Raw genomic sequence first — 16819 nt, forward strand, 5'->3', positions numbered from 1 at the left:
CGTTATTGGAGACCAGAATATTGTAGTGTCCTGAAAGCAAAGGGAAGAAAGAGTATAATAACAAAGGAGGGTACTTTTTTTTTTTTTTTTTTGGTACTGGTGACTGAATCCAGGGCCTCATGCATGCTAGGCAAGCACTGTACTGACTGAGGTATATCCCCTGCCCAAGGGAGGGGACTATTGTATCAAGGACTGCCTATGAATTCTAGTAGGAAGAGACTGAAAACTAACTGGTGGATTTAGCAACTTGGATGAGAGGATCAGTTTTCTTGGAGCTGCAGGATCAAAAGTCTAGTTAGAGTTGGCTTTACAGATGTGGGTGAGAAGTGATTTGCAATAAGTGACTAAAGACAACTCGTTTTATTCTTCTGCTTTTGCAACAAAAGAGCCAAAGAAATGATGAAGACATGCAATCAAGAAGAGACTTTTTTATGTGGAAAAAACAACCACATATTTATATGTAGATTGGAGATTGCAAAACGTGGTAACTTTATTATTTTATAATAATTTAAAAAGAAAAAATCTATACTCCATTTACTAGAAAATGGGACTCTATGTCTATAAGAATTATACGAGATATACAATAACACAACTAACATAAAACACTTCAATCCAGTCAGAATAAGTATGCGTAAAAAGCTTTTTTTTTATAAAGAATTCCACAATTAAGTATAAACGTAATGCCCAAATAAAAAAAATTTAAAGTTTTTAACATTTGACAATTTTGTTGGCCATCTTAGAATTCAAAAGCAACTTTTTTGATAATAAATTATATGATCCAATTCTGTTAAAGAGACTGAGTTGATGCCTTGATTTTCCTCTTGATGAAGGGAAATAGAAGAGGCATTCAATATCATTTCACCTACCCTAGAATTATTATCTTTAGGCTTATGTACATGTAACTTTATTATCTGCAAAGTCAATTACGATTCTTCCCTTGAAAATTAATTCTATAGGTAAGGTTAATACTAATTCCACCCCCCTTTGGGTTCCTTGTCTTCCATAGTTTATTCAGATAAAACACAACCGAGAGGAAATACAGAAAATCAATGATTGTTAAGTCATTCCCTTTCCAAGTTCCAATTCAACATTTCGTTGACAGATTTTAGAGGACTTAGTAATTAAAAAACCTACATCTTAGAGAAAAGGGTTTATGGGGAGGAAGGAGGGAAGGAAAAGCGGGAAGTACTAGGTACTGAAATGGAGCAAATTGTGTGCATCGATTAATATGTCAAAAATGAACCTCTACTATGTATAATAATTACTATGCAGAAATAAAATGCACTAATAAATACATTTTAAAAAATCCTCACATCTTACAAACAGTAATCAGGTTCTTAGCAGATTTCTCAGAAGAAGTTTCAATTATCTCTGTGGCACTAAAACCAACATCCATCTAAATATTTTCCAGTCTGCTGGTGCCTGCCCATGCTCAGGCTTCAGATGAATGGGCAAACCGATCTTGGTCTTTTCATTATCATTTAAAATAGGACTTCTATTAGTACACAAGACTACTTTGTAAAAGACAAAGCTGAGAATTGCTTCAGGCATGTTTCAGATTCGGTCCATGAAAACTTAAAGGAAATAAGTGAAATTAGATATTTCTGGACATTTCTTCTAACCATTGATTTTGGTGTAGTCTTGTTAACTTACCAAAAAGTTCAACGACCTTTTTCTGGAAATGGTGGACAATAGTAGGCAATTGCCCTAAGAGTGAGCTATGTAAGCACGAGATGGCTGGTGTCTGCATTCCCTTTTATTCTGACTGGGACCGGTGATAAGGAGCACCTGCCACAGTGCTCTCTCATGATGTATAACTGCCATCCTGAAACCTGCATCCTTCAATCTGTCACATGACTGCACTCTCCACCTTTCACTGTTCCCATTGCCTGTCTATGATGGTGATGATGATGATTCTTGAATTCAATATTCTTGAATATTGAAGTGTTCTCAATACATCCCCCACACAGCACCAACCACCATTGGGCCTCATTCTTGTTTCTGGTGGTGGCCCGGGAGACTTCTATGTCAAAAGGGGACTTGGACAAGGACAGAGTGGAATATGTTGGAGAGAGGGTATTGGTGTGTGGATAGGATGGATGGTTGGAGAGAGGGTATTGGTGTGTGGATAGGATGGATGGGTTGCAGGGTGAGGGCTTTGGAGGGGAATTTTTACCTACCCTGTAGTTGGTTGAGCAAACAGTTAAAGACATAGAAGAAAATACTTTAACTTCCTCCAAGTATTGCTTCCACTGATGGCTCAATTGCACTAATTAAAATGAACCAAGTAGCAACTCAAATGACTGGCAAGACCTCTGAGAGTCAAAGGTGCTCACTTTTTCCCTTTAACTGGAGTTGGCCTACAGATGGTGAAAACAGGCATGATGTCAGCCGTCTCCTCTTTCATCTGGACCAGGGTGTTGATGGGCCAGGGTATCTCATTTCTCCAACATTTGTTGAAGCTATTCATACTTCTCCTGTTCTCTTTCTGTCAGAGTGCTTAAGGAATTCAGAGAAATCAGAAAAATATCTGAACATAAATAGAGTGAAATGGTTCTATTGGTTATTTATAATAAACCCTGTTTCTACAGACCTATAAATCTTTTGTCAATATACAGTTTGACAGTTTCTAAGTTTATCATTCCAAAGACTTTTTGCACATGATGCAGGTGTCTCTTTGATATGATTTCATTTCCTTGGGGTATATATATATATATATATATACTCAGTGCTGGAATTGCTTGGTCTCATGGTGGTTCTATTTTTTTGAGGAACCTCCATACTGTTTTCCATAGCAATTGTATTAATTCACTTTCCCATTAACGGTACATAAGGGTTCCCTCTCTTCACATCTTTGCTGGATTTTGTTTTTCCATAATTTGGGGGAAGATTGCTAATTGCATTTTAGCTAAGGTGAGGTGTGTCTCCTGGCTTTCACTTGCATTCCCCGATGACTATTAGTCATGTTGAGCATTTTCCATGTACTTGAGCAGAATGTTGCGACTTTAATTCCCCCAAAATGGGGTACAAGGATCCATGTTGCTGTTTTTTAAGACTGAGGCACAGGACTGAGATATAAACTTTATATTGTGAGTTCTTAAAAAATAGCAATTACTCATTACCTTCCTAAGCCCTCTCCATCTAAAATCCTTCATTAAATGAAACAGACTGTTCCCAAATTTCCAGGACAGATTTCAGTATTATCCTAAATTATCAAGGTGATTGATTTGAAGTTGTTTATACAAAGTCTTGGTTTCCCTAATCTTTTTGAGGCTTTACTTTTTGCTCATTAAATTAATATGATAGATAATTAGTTGCTTACTTGTCTTAAGCTACTTATAGCAATGCATTTATGGAAAACAATTTTGATCTAATGTGATTATGTTTTCCAGAGGAACAAATGTATATACGTTTTACTTATTATTTAGCTTATCAGATTTTGCTATAGGTAGGTACTTTGAAATCACTGGCTTAGGTTTATCATACCCTATAAAATCTAAATTTCATGATGACTAGATAATTATAGAAGTCATTTTTACTGTGACGTCTGTCTCTTTTTCTTATAACTCTAAATATGTAACTCAATTATCTAAAAAAATTAGCCATTACGCAAATTTCTTTAACTCTACATTTTTGTTATTTAACAGGATGATTCTAATGCCTTAAAAAAGCATGTGCATGATAATAAAAATCATCATTATACAATAGTAACAATTGAAAATCTTCCACTTGTATTAGTCTACGTGGGCTGCTACAGCAAGATACCTCAGACTGGGAGACTTAGAAATTTATTTTCTCATGGTTTGGAAGACTGGAAGTCCGAGATCTGTGTCCTGCCAAGGTATTGAGGCCTGTCTTCCTGACGTGTCGACAGCCACCTTTTTGCTGTGTGTGAGCGTTGGAGAGAGCTCACTAATGTCTCTTCTTTTGCAAATACTAGTCTCAGTGGGATTAGAGTCCCACTCTTCTGACCTTATTTAACCTGAGTTGCCTCCCTAAAAGCCCTGTGTTCCAATACAGTCACATGGGATCAGCACTTCAGCATGTGAAGGAGCACAATATAACTTTTAAGTAATTTTTAGCACCACCTGGTCCTTTGTCCCACTCTCCAGAGAAAACTACTTCAAACCATTCTTTGGTTTTAGCCTTTATGCTTCTATTATATACTTACGTACTTACTTTTTGAACTATGGATATTTAGACACTAAATCTTTTGGCGCTGTATGATGACAATTAGGAAGTTAGTTGGCTTAATGTCTCCTCTCTTGGCTTTACTTTTTTTTTTTTTTTGATCAGTTATTATTTTTAGTTTTTCAATCGACTTTTTAAACCTAGAAAACAAGGTTTTATTTTTCATTCTACAAACTGTGGACCATCTCCCTTCTCTCCCCATTGGGTAACAAAGGAATTTAGCTCTGTCACCACATCCGACACATCTCCTGCCCCTGCTCCCCTGTACCAATACTTTATCATTACTTCAACTTCTTAAGGGTGGTAATAGTTATGTTCTGTTGGTCAGTATAAGTGAGTCTTATGCAATTTTATTTAAAAAATGGAAGATTGACAATGTTTCCATATAAACATTATGAATTATAGTATAATGTACTTATATAGTATAATATGGTGTATTAGGATTATTGAGAAAGAAATTATATTCTTTCTGAAATACAACTTCAAGTGATTTTTTTTTACAAAAGAGCATGTAGAGAATATTAAAAAATGACTCGTGAATAGAAAATAAAGTTGTGTCAAAGATTTTTTTCAATTTATGTCTTAATGGAAAAAAAAAAACAGTAAAATATTAAAAACTGGTCCAAGAAGTACAGAAGAAGCTACGTATATAAAAGCAATTTGACGGTACTAGAATAAGACTGCTGGCTTACATACATAACTGGTTAATGTCCAATAGGATTATAAACAATGCAAATGTTATGTAAATATCTCGATAGCCAGATGCAGGTGGTTCAAGCCTATAATCTTAACTGCTTGGGAAGCTGAGGCAGGCACATCATAAGTTTGAGGTCAGTTTTGGCAATTAAGAGAGACCCTGCCTCAAAATAAAAATTTAAAGCATCCCTGGGTTCAATCCCCAATACTCCAAAAACAAAAGAAAAAACAACTAAAAAGTCATTATTGAATAGAAATCTACAGGTCAAACTCTGTCTTTACAGAGACTCTTTTCTGGTGTAGAAAATAGGAAGTTAAACCCAGAACTGCAATAAAAAACAAAACAAAACAAAACAGAACAAAAAAAAAAACATCCAGTTATATTTTTATTTAATCTTGAGTTTTAAATAATGAGTCTGGCATAATGAAATGAAATACTTGCATGTTTACTATATAAACATGTCATTACGTTGCCTTTACATTTGGATTATAGGTGGGTGGATTTAAGATTCTAGATTTGCACTAGTGTTTCTGGAAGTCATTGAAGGTGCTGCCTCTTTGTTCCTGGTATCCATTGTTGATAATGTGAAGTGAAATGCAGTCTGTTAGTCCCACCTGATACCTGACTTTTCTTTCAAGTATTTGGGCTCACCCCCTCAGTTCTGAAACTTAAACATGTTATAAGTCCTGTTCTAGAAATGAGTCTTGTCTTTTTTGTTATTTCCGCAATCCCATAGTGCTTAGGACTTGAACCAGGGCCTTGCGCATGCGAGGCAGGCACGCTCTGTGATGGGCTATTTGGTCAGCACAAAGAGGAAGGTGAGAGGATGGAAGGTTGGGAGCCTCAGAATTGGTTTGGCTTGTTTGTTATTTCCGCAATCCCACAGTGCTGGGGACTCAACCTGGGCCTTGCGCATGCGAGGCAGGCACTCTACATGATGGGCTATATCGTCAGCATGAGTCTTTTCTTTAATCTTCCTTAGCACTACATGGACACTATCATTCATTATCAGTTGAAGAAATTTTCCTCATTTCCTTATTGTGATGTCTTCCACGCTATCTCCAGATGTTCAATGGGACAGATTTTGGTCTTGGAGACCAGCTCTCCATATCTTTTAACTTTTATTTCTTATCTCACATCTATATTTGTCAACATTCTAGGAAATTTCCTCTACTGTAACCTCCACTCCTTCTGTTAAATTTTTGCTTTGGAAATGACATTTTAAATTTGCCAAAACTCCTAATTTTAGAGCACTACAGTTTTTAAAAAATCATTGCTATTGTTGTAGGGCCCAATATTTTCTCAAATTTCTCTAATGTTATTAATTGGAATTTTAAAACTGATATTGTTTCTGAATTATTTCTTTTATTAAAAATTTTTTAAAGTTGTAAATAGACACAATATCTTTATTTTATTTATTTATTTATTTTTTTAATGTGGTGCTGAGGATCAAACCCAGTGCCTCACATGTGCTAGGCAAGTGCTCTACCACTGAGCTACAACCCCAGTCCCTAAATTATTTATTTTCTCTGGACAAATGTTATTTTTGTTCATTTTGATTTTGTGTGTGTGTGTGGGTGTGTGTGATCTGTTGTTAATGGGCAGTTCATTTTCTTCAAGTATGTCAGCCTTCTTGGTGGCTTATTTATGTTTCTGAATAGAGGATGAGTATGGTTAATATTGGCAGTATGGATTTTCCTCCCATGACACCTCTCCCTGCCTGGGACAAGAGGAAGACTGGTGGTAACACCTCTTTTTTTTTTTTTTTTCCATGGTACTGGGGATCAAACCTAGGTCTTTGCACGTGCCAGGCAAGCACTCTACCACTGAGCTACATCCCCTTTACAGTGACACCTCTGTGTCAAGGATGAGATTCACTTAGTGTTGCAAGAGCAGGGAGTGGGTGATTGGACTGGATTCCCTGTCTACACTCATCATTTGCTTTCTTTAAGATCTTGATGTGAAGCCAGGTGCAGAGGTTCACACCTATAATCCTAGAGGCTTGGGAGGCTGAGGCAGGAGGATCATGAGTTCAAAGCCAGCCTCAGCAACAGCAAGGCACTAAGCAATTCAATGAGACCCTGTCTCTAAATAAAATAGGGCTGGGGATGTGGCTCAGTGGTTGAGTGCCCCTGAGTTCAATCCCCAATGAACCGCAACCCCCCCCCCCCCCCCCCCCCCCCCGCAGTAAAGATCTTGATTTGACTTGGAGCACACACTGGATGGGAGATGCCAAAGTGACGCAGACTTTCAATTAATTACCCTATTATCCCCTCTGTCTGTGACATTCAGATCTCCGGGACACTCTGCAGGGAAGAAGACTCCCTTTCTCCACTGTAGCCTGATTACTGTGAGTGTGGCGGGGGGCTGCAGACTCCTCCATTCTGAGTCACCCATCCAGCCCAAGCTTTACTTGCCACTTTCAGGAAGCCACCAGGGACTTTGGTTTGCTGGTGGTTCCTGTTCACCAGGCATTTCAGCTTGACCTCATTGTGTACTTCTTCACTGTCATTTCAATGGAATTTGAAGGAGGAAAAGTGGTAGATGCAGGGCCTCAGTCCATCACACTGAGCTGGGACTTTAGGTATTCAGAATGAATCAGAATCACTCCACTGCATTATATAAATACTATTTCCTCCAAAGATGTCAAGTAGGTAGGGGTATTGGGTCTTTAAACTATTACCGTTTTTAAAATGCTGATGATTTTGATTGTCTTCTTTTATCTTCACTTTTCCCTTACTGCCACTCTCATGTGCTACCCATAATATACATTCCTCTTCTAACCAGCTACTTCTGTTACACACAGTAGATTATCCATAAAACAAGTCAATAAATTTGAGAATGTTTTGAGCAACAAGTATGAGCTTTAGGGTATGAATTTTTAACCTCACTGATTTGGATCTGTCTTCTAATAATTAAAAGATTCCAGCTAAAGTAAACTCTAGAAAGGACTTATAGAGTTATTGCCTTCATTACAATATTGCTTCAATTCCTGGTACCAATGCTAATCTTTTGCTTGATATATTGTTTCACTATTTTTTTTTTCTCTTAGCCATCATCATTATGGATGAATCATAATTCACTAAGGGTAAGCTTTATTGACACTGAGACCATTTATAATCAAGATCCAATGTTACACTTGTTATTGATAGTCTAATATTTTACTTACTAATAAAGGTTTACTAATAAAGGCTCATTAGCAAATGTGCCAATTGTCTTTCCCTATCTTTAGTTTTGACACATATAATGTTAACCCCCCAAAGATACAGCAAATTGAAAGAACAATGCTATAGGACTCAGCACAATCACAGAAAGAAGATTTATTTCATGTTGTGGATGTGAATTTTAGTAATAATCCTGTTGAAGTCTCTTTTGTAAGACTCTGTCTCCAAAGCACTAGTTTAGCTACTCAAGATAAAACACATTATTTATGAAGATGTGATATTTCAAAATGTCACAGGAGAGAAACACATGCCAAAAGACAACACATTTGTTTAATTTCATTAGTTACAAAATGAACTGCTAGGAAAGCCATGATTTTAGGTGTTTATAAGATTTGTTAAGATACACAAATGTCCGTGATGGTTATAGTTGTGAACACATTCCAGGTGAGTCAGGAAGGGACCATTTCTGAAGGCCTATTAACTCTACCCCACATATTTAGAATGGCAAAAGGCTTATGCTGGGATTCATCAGTCCTGAGAAGCAAATACCAACTCTGCTTGGGGACTCTTTTCTAGCAAGAAATTCGAGGGGTACCAGGACTAATAACCGTGGAGAGATTATCCAAGAGGAAGTTCCTGATGATTTTAAGTAAGGAAGCACTGTCAGGGAATGAAGGTTTATATTCAGTGGTCAGCAGGTTTGGAAAGAGCAGGCAGTATCAGAAGAGAAGACACTTCTCTCTTGACAGCTTTAGTTGGTATTGTGGACTGGAAATTGTTAAGATACCAATCCCTGAAGACAAGTTAAGTGCTTAGCAGTGATTCTGCAAAGTAAAGTAGTAACTAAATGATTGAAACTTGCAGAACTTTTTTTCTATTATATAAATACCAATCTGTTTTTGACCTGATGATTATAGCAGTGTAAGTCTAGTAATTAGATAAATGATTTGGATCTAACCCAATGTAGTAATTCAATAGAAATTTTGGTTCAGAAATTTTTGGAAGCAGACATATTCCTGGGTCATATGTTTGGTTTCAAAAAGGAGACAACAACCCTCCAAGATAGGAAAAACAGATTATACTTACATAGAGGTCTTCTTTCCCTTTGTCAGGGAAATCTGTCTCGAGGGAAAGAGATACACGTAGAATTTTAAATGAAAGAGGCCATGGAATTCTTCATTTCCACAGACTTCTGAGGCATAGTGATTTGCCCAAAGTCCTATACTTAACTGGAGTTCAGTTTGTTTTATTAGTCAAATATTTTCTGTATTTCACATCTTTTATGCTATGAGAATAGCCAATAAGATTCTAGTTTGCTAGATCACATAAGCTGAAATCTTACCAGTTTCTCCAGACAATACATAATATCAGGTGGATCCTAGTGAAGAAATGATTAATACTTTCAGGGTCTGGAAAGAAAAAAAAAAAAACAACCAAAAACCTCAAAGCTAATCCTTTTCCCTCCTTCCTATCTCGTTACAGCTATTGAATGGCAACTACTTGTTTTTGTCTTTTCAGTTTTAAGGAATTAAAACTCTTTGGTTGTATCAGGGAATGTGAAGTTGAACTGAGTCAATATGGGGCCAGTTTTATCTTGTGATCACCATTTGCTGAATCTTTAGTATGAAATGCTGTATAAAGGCAAGAACAATGCTGACATGGTTCAGTCCATACTTGTTGAAAATGTCACACCAAGTCATCTCTGAATTTTCCATTAAGCAAGCCTTCCAGAGAGTACAGGTTATTTTCACATCACCTGGATTTGGATGGACTGGTAGCTTCTCTTCCTTCTTAGAGGCAATGGTTAGTGTAATGCTAGTCACTCTCCAGAGATGAACTATAATCTCATGAAACATCCCCTGCACAAAGGTTAAGTCAATTGTGTGTTATGAGTTTGGAATGCACGTTCAAGAAACCAGCCTTTTGCACATCTCCCCACCATTGTGAGTGGTGTGGGATCAACTTACAATACTGTTTGCTTATACTCTTCTGAGATCCGGCCCTGCTTATTTGGAGTTAGGTGGGAATTTTCCAGCAGTTCATAGGCATCCTGCATATTGGGGAGACTCTGTCCCATGTCCCTGGTAACCTTATGAATCTGAATTCCAGTGCTGTTCTTCGGACAAACTCTCTGGTCCTGGTATGCCTGAGCCCGGCGTTTACAGATGCCAAACTTGCTGAGCAGGATGAACACATCTCTCTGGAAAGCCTTGGTGAAAATAGCATAGAGGAATGGATTGGCACAGGAGTTAAGTGGATAAAAGAGAACCAGCAAGATTTTGGAGTTGGTAACAGTAATGAGAGGCTTGTTCATAAGTGCTGACAGAGCATAGAAGGAGATTGGAGCCATGCACATGAAGTCAGTGAAGATCAACACGGCCATCCTTTTGGCAATTTTGGTGTCTTTGTCTCCAGGGTTGTACTGGGGATTTCGGACTGTGATGTAGATCTTCACGTAACAGGAGCACACAATGACAAAGGCCACAATATTGAGCAACAGAACAAGGACAATATATGCCAGAGCAAGAGGGGTCTCAGTGTCCATGGGCAGACAGATGCTGACCTTGGCATAGCTACTTATTCCCACCAAAGGGAGCAGGGCAAGCAGGAAACAACAAACCCAGCCACCAACCATGATGGCGTAGGCATGCCTGAGGCGGATCTTGCGGTCCAGGCGCATGGCAAAGGTGATGGCATACCAGCGCTCCAGGGTAATGACCGTCAGTGTGTACACTGACAACTCGCTGGCAAAGACAGTGAAGAAACCAGCTGTGTTGCACCCAGGGCCTGTCTGCCAGTCAATGGCATGGTTGTAGTACTCAGAGTGAGTGTGGAGGTCCACAGAGGCGATGAGGAGTAGGTATATGCCCATGCAGAAATCTGCAAAGGCCAAGTTGCACATGAGAAAGCGTGGAACGGTCAGTTTGTAGTGGCTAGTGAGAATAATGAACAAGACAAAGACATTGCCTAGGAGAGCCAGCAGACTAACAAACCACACCACGATTCTCAGGAACTTGTAGCCCATTATGTCTTCACAGGGGTTGAACTCATCTGACTTGGGGGTACACACCATGTCTTCATTGTCCCCACACACGGTGTAGTCGTAATGGCTATCAAAGGCTTGTAGAGTTTCTTCTTGGGCATTTTTGAGCTCCTGGCCAAAGCCAATGATCTCATCCTCTTGCTCTTCAAAGAAGACGTAATAATGGGAGTTGCTGTGGGCTTCCTGGAACTTGGAGTTTTGCTTGTATTCAACATTGCTGTCACCAGAATCTTCTTCATATTCCTGGTAGATGGGGCCATTCACAGATTTTCTGTGACGCAGACTCCGGCTACTGCTCTCATTACACATCAAGGATTCAAGGATTCTGCAAGGCAGCAGAAATGAGTTGCCATTTGCTTAAAATCTGCTCAGGAGACCGACCGCATTTGGAAACATATGCCAGTACTTATTATAGCATACATGATTCTGCAGGATTTTATATGATCTGGCCAGGATTGTCTCTCCTATATCATTTCCTATCACAGTCCCCCCTTTCCTACTGTGATCCTGTAACATTGATCTTATTTCTCCTCTACAGCCACTTCAAGAAGAGAAATCACAACAAAGCATGGATACTTTAGCCAGCCCATATAAATCAGAACCTGGCTTTAGAGTCTCTAGCTATTTTACCTTGGGCAGGTCTATGGACTTTGGCTTATTCACTTGGAGTGTGGATTAATGAGAGTAACTATTTCACATAGGTTATTAAAGAAGTGGATTAATATTTTTTTAAAGCTCTTACAACAGCTTAGGAGTGCATATATATGTTGGCTATTGTTATTGTTATTATTATTATTATTTCTACTGAGAGCTCTAGAACTCCATGCTCCCTTTGCCTGAAGACTGGTGGCTATCTTTACTTATTTTTCAATACTAAACTCAAATGTCCCTTTTTCAGAGGAGTCTTCCCTGATCTCCTTACAATAAAAGGAATATAGCTTGATTCAGCTGCTGATCAGGTTTTGATTCGCTCTGGTTAAAATGTCCAGTGGACTAGCACTTCTATCCAGCTGGGAGGTTAAGGAGAAGCCTGAATCCTCTCTCCCCCTCCCAGATCCTTTCCTACTTAGTGCCACATGGCGTCAGTGTAGTCTGCTGTTTCCACCCTCTGCCCGCTTCTAGTTTTCTGCAGTATTACACCCATTGCAGTTGTTTAGCTTTCCAGTTTGCCTCTGGCCCTACAACTAGGTCCTGATTCTTCTCTGATTATAAATATGAGTGTAGAAAGTCAACTTGCAGACACAGTTTTAAGCTGAGGGGGACTGAATAAGAGATTAATAAAGGTGGAATTAGGAGATCAGGTATGGTGCAAGACATAAAGCATATAAAGGCATGTTGGGATAGTGAGAAACTGGCAGGGCTGGGGTACAAGCCAAGCTCCTCTAAAGCTACCTACAGGCAAGCAGTGAATTATGACAGGCCCTAACTGATTGGGTAGTCCAGTTGCGTATGTTGTTTATAAGTGTGTTCTTATGGTTGTGGTGTCTTTTATGTGTTGCATCTGGAGGCCAGAAATCCTGTCTGTGTGACCTCTGCAAGGTGCTACATGACCTGATCACTCCTGTCCCTGATATGTCATCTCTTACTAAACCTCACCTCTGCTACCAAAGACATTGACCTTCTCATCTGCAACCACTTGGCATCTTCAGAGTTATTGTGCCCCTGAGTGTCCTGTTCCTATAGATGTTTCCAATTCTTTTTTTAAAAAAATTTCTTTTAGTTGTCAATGAATCTTTGTTATATTTATTTATATGCAGTGCTGAGAATCAAACACAGTGCCTCACATATCCTAGGCAAGTGCTCTACCACTGCGCTATGACCCCAGCCCCCAGACATTTTCAGTTCTTTTCCACCTGTTTTTCAAACCACAGAGATTCTTCCCCAACCCAGAAATTAACTCAGCATCTACCATGGCCTCTCATCACTTTCTGGGTCTCTACCACTTACCCTCTGATTTTCTTCTGATTCTTAAAAGCACAGCAGTGGCTTGGGTAAGAAAGATCAGCCCTGGTGAGGTGAAGGAAGCTCAAGGAAAGCGGAAGTTTCTTAAGAGTCCAAGTGTTTCTTGCTATCAGTTCCTTCAGGTGCTCCAGGCCTTTGGGTGGCAGGGCAGTAACACTGGTATAAGACACATCCCTGGGACACAGAGAACAGAACAACACAGAGAGGTGAGCAGCCAGGGTCTTCTCTCTTTGACCAGAAAATCAAAACAGACCTCAGATCAATGGGGAGCTCCTATCAGCTACTGAATACGTAACTGATTTCTTTACCTAGAACCACTGGTGCAAGGAGCAGTATTAGGCTTTTAAATCAATATGTTGACAGGAATTCCCATCTTTATTGCTGAGGATTTTGGTATTCATCAGCACAAATACAATTTCTGCAGACATTTTATTCTATCCCTCAGAATATGTGAGAGCACTTGGAATGAGAGTTCCAATGGATGTCAAGTTTACTCTGCAAAATAACACCACGCAATGGTTAAAGGGTCTCAAGAGGCAAGAGAAATAAAATTGAACAGGTTCAGTGGGACCTCAATTGTTATGAGTCTCTGTGGGGGTTTTGGACTGATGTGGGTCAACACCAGTACTGTTAAAATATCTTCTAATTGTGAGGAACTTGAGAGTCCTAGCCAGTTACACTGTGAATTCATGACTAAGAACGACTCCCTTGGGTTTCTTTAGAAGACTGTAATGTATTCCTATGAGGAAAATGAGAAATGTGATTCAAATCACTTTCACACACTGTGGGAGGGAGAGGTGGTGGGGCTGGAAATTGTGGATTGATGTTAGTTACTAAAGTAGATTGCCTTCAATCTGACATTCTCTGTTCTCCCAATCCAGAGAGCCCACGTTGTATGTCTTGCTCTATCATTTTTACTAGGATTAAATAGCCTGAATAAGACCACGCATCCCTCTTATTTTCTATTTTATAAATTAAAATATTTACTAAGCATTCCTTGTAGAAGGTCTTTACATTTTTAAAATGTTTAACATAATTAGTAGTGTCTGATTAGCAAATGAATTCTAATATTTTCAACTTTTTCCTGTACACCATTAGAATAGGACTTAGCTGGGATTTAAATTAGCAAGGTTCAAGGTTGCTAGAACTTTCTACTGTTTTGTTGTTGTGTGTATGAACACAAAGATCACCTATTAGTCCCATTCTCCCCACAGAACTGTGACTCTTGTGGGGGAAGTTTACACATTTGCTATCTTGTTTTGTATTTGACATAAAATTCTCTCATTCAGTATTTTCCAAACTTGCCTGGTGGTAAGAATGACTGGCAGTGCTTGTTACTGTGTGGTCTCTAGGTGACTTCTACCATTAGGCAAATAAGTTTGGGAAATTGACATAAACACCTTTGCAATTAATGAGCTAGCTGGCTGGAGGGGTTTTGGAGCAGGTCTCCAGTACAGCTGTGGAGTGAGTGAAGCTAAACTGCACTCTGCTGCCTCAACTACTCTTTCAGCATTGTTGACTTCGAAGTACAGCCATCTTTAGGTCTCCAGTTTTCTGGAAACTGTGTGTATGTCTCTTTACCCCATGGTGCTTTCAGATCAATAAGAAAAGAAAACATCTTAGTTCATTTTCCCTGCCTTGCTAGCTGCTAGATACACTGCTTGTATCTTATCTGAAAGAATTCATCCTTCCAAGAAGTGTTTGCATTTTAGAAGATATTCCTGGAGAAAACTTTCAGCTACTGTATTGCAAAACACTCCCAAACTGTAAAGTTGTAAAGTTTCAGTTACTTCCTTGCAAAACACTCCAAAACTAACTGGCATGAAAAAAAATCTTTTTATTATAAGAATAGCTTTTGTTGATCAGGAATGTGAACAGGGCATGGAGGAATGCGGTGTCTCTGTTGTGTGAGGCCGGTGCTCAGCTGGGAAGACCTGATGTCTGAGGTGACAATGAAAAATAGAAAATCTGGTGGTCCATTTTCAGATTATAGTATTCAGCCTTAATTGGATCCAATTGTAGCCTTTTTAATTATAGCCCTTTCCTTTGCCTGCCTCCGTTTTAAAGTTAGCCAATCACATAGATTGTAACCGAGATCTTCCAATCAAGATAAAGGGCAGGGCTGCATTAGGGATATAAGCAGGCAGGGACTTGCTAACAGGCACACTTGCCAACCAAGTTACAAGCCAGATTCCATGGCTTGCCCTTCTGGCAGAAGTGAAGTTTGCCTTGCCCACCCACTTTTAAGCCTGACCCACCCACTTTTAAGCACGCATTTGATTTCTTGTGGCACCTCAGTATTTCTTTTTATTTATTTTATTTATTTAATTTTTACGGACTGCATTTTGATTCATTGTACACAAATGGGGTACATCATTTCATTTCTATGTTGTGCATGATGTAGATTCATGCCATCTGTGTAATCATACATGTACATAGGGTAATGATGGCTGTCTCAGTCCACCTCAGTATTTCTAGTGGTGCTCTGCTGGCTAGAGTTGGAGTTACCTGCTGGCCCCTTCACTGGTATGTCTGAGGAGCAGACTCAAAGGCAGAGCTCATAGTGGCTCCATATGGCTTGGGCTTCTCACAGTATAGCAGCCAGATTCTGAAAGAACTAATGAATTCAAGGGCAGGGGATATAGAACCCACCTCTTAATGGAAGGCATGTCAAAGAACTTGGTGCCTTAATTTAAATTGTCATTTTGCTCTAACAAGTGGAAATATCACTGAGGCAGATATCTGTGGGAGAAATTGGTTGCTCATCACTCTGAAAATCAGCATTTATGGTCCAGGCACCCTAGCATCAGAATCACCTGCATTACACTTAACCACATCCCCAAACAAACGAATTATATAATCTCCAATGGTGGAGCCCAGGAGTCTGTATTATGTAAGATGCTCTTGGGTTTATTTAGAAGCTCATCTCAGTTATTAAAGCATTTTTTAAACAAAGAATACAGATACTAAAATTGAGACAGAGAAACAAGGTATTTTGGGTCCAAAGAGACTCAGCAAACTAAGGGTAGAAACATAGTTATAATTTGGGTCTGGAATTCTCAGTGTCCCAGGAGCTTTACTCTTTATCTTCACATCTCTGGAGTTGGGAACATAGATCCAGGACTCATAAGGAATCCCAGTGGGTAGAATTGATTCTGAGCGTCTAGTGAGCATATACCAGGTGGCCTCTAGCAGGGTCTCTGTCAGGCTGATCTGGGAGGCAGTTTTGGCAGGCATGGAGAAAATAGGTGTTGGAGAAATCTTACAAAAGAAACATCTGTGACATAATGAATGATTGGCATTGATTGGACACTCAATAAATTCATTCCCTCCTTGCTTCAATTTGGAGTTTATCTGAAGTTAAGCCAAAAGCAAATTATCTAGCAAACACAACTCCAGCCCAGACCTTAACTTGTATATGCAACTGCTTTCTTGACATCTCCACCTGGGTGCCTCACAGGCATCTCCAACTTAACAGAGCCATCCAAAACTTAGCTTGTGACCCCCCCACTCCCACCCCAACCTGCTCCTCCTTCATTTCCCTCACCATAGTAATTGGCGCTCTTGTTTACTCAGTTGCTCAAACTCAAACCCCAGAGAGACTAAATGTTGGACTTTCTTACCACTGTTGCCCCATCAACATTTAATTTAGCAAAGGAGTTATGAATTTGAACTTCCAAGGAATTGTGAATCCACATATAGTCATCCCTCTGTATTTGTGGGTTCTGAATTCATGGATTTAACCAACAGCACATTAAAAAT

General features: G+C 39.2%; 1 protein-coding gene across 3 annotated transcripts in view; it reads right to left on the reverse strand.

Moving 5' to 3' along the window:
- Window positions 1-8186: 8186 nt before the first annotated feature.
- The window catches only part of TSHR (thyroid stimulating hormone receptor), a 156767-nt gene continuing 148134 nt past the window's right edge, over window positions 8187-16819 (reverse strand). For all 3 annotated transcript variants that reach the window (XM_079128060.1, XM_079128059.1, XM_079128058.1), the window contains 2 exons: window positions 13043-13231; window positions 8187-11420 (listed from right to left, as the gene is read on the reverse strand). In XM_079128060.1, the coding sequence (XP_078984186.1) occupies window positions 10016-11420; window positions 13043-13231 (1594 nt within the window). In that variant the 3' untranslated portion in view covers window positions 8187-10015. The remainder of the gene's footprint in view (window positions 11421-13042; window positions 13232-16819) is intronic.

This window comes from Sciurus vulgaris, assembly GCF_902686455.1.
Source record: "Sciurus vulgaris genome assembly, chromosome: 2".
Classification (NCBI taxonomy): domain Eukaryota; kingdom Metazoa; phylum Chordata; class Mammalia; order Rodentia; family Sciuridae; genus Sciurus; species Sciurus vulgaris.